The sequence below is a fragment of the Volvox carteri genome (assembly GCF_000143455.1).
Source record: "Volvox carteri f. nagariensis unplaced genomic scaffold VOLCAscaffold_37, whole genome shotgun sequence".
Taxonomy (NCBI): Eukaryota; Viridiplantae; Chlorophyta; class Chlorophyceae; order Chlamydomonadales; family Volvocaceae; genus Volvox; species Volvox carteri.
Window position 1 is genome coordinate 431,965 of NW_003307580.1, and position 1,412 is coordinate 433,376.

Consider the following 1,412-nt stretch of genomic DNA (forward strand, 5'->3'; position numbering starts at 1 on the left):
CCACCGCTGCTTCACAACCAGGCTTCGGTATACGTTTCTTTGATCCGGAAGTCCTAAAAGCTAAGCATCCGGCACACACGAAGGCGCACACGACTACTACACAAAAGACTTGAGAAGTGTCCTTAAATAAGCGTTTCGCAAAGCCATCGCACTAAAATGCAGCTGTCCCAGGGCTTCAAAGCGCTTTTGCGGCAGTCCGCGCTGGCCCAGCCGGCGCAGCAGCAGTTGGGTACATGTGCTGCGGCGGCTCGCAAAAACTCAATCAGCAGCAGCGCCACAAGCGGCAGTTCGCAAGAGGGGGAGTCAACGGAAGGCCAGGCGCCGATGCCCAACTTTAACAGCGCATCAGGTGCGACCTCGTTTTTCCCTGTAGTTGTCCCGGCAGCTGCTCCGCCTTTCCTAAAACTTTACCTCTTTCACATTGTTTCAGTTTACCGCAATCATCGCCATCATGACTACCCATTTCCGCGTCAACAGGGAGCTCCCTGAACACAGGAAATTCCCTTTACGTTTACCATGAATTCTTGTGTGGCGCAGTGTTGGTCATGAGCATGTTTGGTGTCAAAGCAAAAATTCGATTCTTAAGCAAAATCGGGCCCTGCGATCCACGGGTCACTGCGTTATCATCCGAGTCCAATCATGGCGACCTGGACGGATGATCCCATCCCATTCAAAAAGGCCTTTAACAATTCAGGTAGACATGTACATGCACGCATAACGTAAGCAACGGCCGATCATCGCGTATAGGTGACGGCGGCGTCCTCCTTTGTCAAGCCGTACGCCCTCTCCTCGCATCTGTGCCTGTTTTTCAACCCTTTTTTCCTACGTGCCGTACATGCACTACTTCCCTCCCTCCCACCCTCCCTCCCCGCTCCCACCCTGCCCTACCCCCCCAGGCACGGAGGACCCGCGAGATGTTGCCGCCCGCGTGGGCCGCACCACCGGCTCCGGAACCGGTCCGGTGGAGCTGAAGAGCTGGGACGCCAGGGAGGGGGGAGGGGGGACTGAGAACGACAACGAGTGCCCGGGAGGTTACTCCGGGCCACAGGTGGGCCGGTGGGTCGGTGGGTCGGTGCGCGGCGACTCCGCAACAGTGGAGTGCGGCCCAGGGCATAATCCCAAACATGTTTCAAGCCATCGAGTCATCCGACCGAGTGTGATGCCTAACCGGTCCCAACTAGAAAGTCACAGCGGCTACCAGGCGCGCATGTCCCCGACACGTGTAGCGAAAACGGCCTCTCCCGAACGGCGTCTCCTCCCCCTCCCGCCGACGAATCCAATCGATCCGACCGGTCCGAGGGCGGCGGTGAATCTCTGGGCGGCACGGTCCCCCCTCCGGCCCCTTTGTGGGAAACAGCGGCGGTGTATACTAACCAACTAACTGCCTACCAACCGATGCCATACAGTCAACC

The 1,412-nt window shown here is 58.0% G+C and overlaps 1 protein-coding gene across 1 annotated transcript in view; it reads right to left on the reverse strand.

Annotated features, from left to right (window-relative positions):
* Positions 1-1,412, reverse strand: part of VOLCADRAFT_94396 (uncharacterized protein) — a gene marked incomplete at both ends in the record, with an annotated part of 22,757 nt that overhangs the window by 11,050 nt on the left and 10,295 nt on the right. Inside the window, one exon of the mRNA XM_002953639.1 lies at positions 940-975. Coding sequence (XP_002953685.1) covers positions 940-975 — 36 coding nt within the window. The remainder of the gene's footprint in view (positions 1-939; positions 976-1,412) is intronic.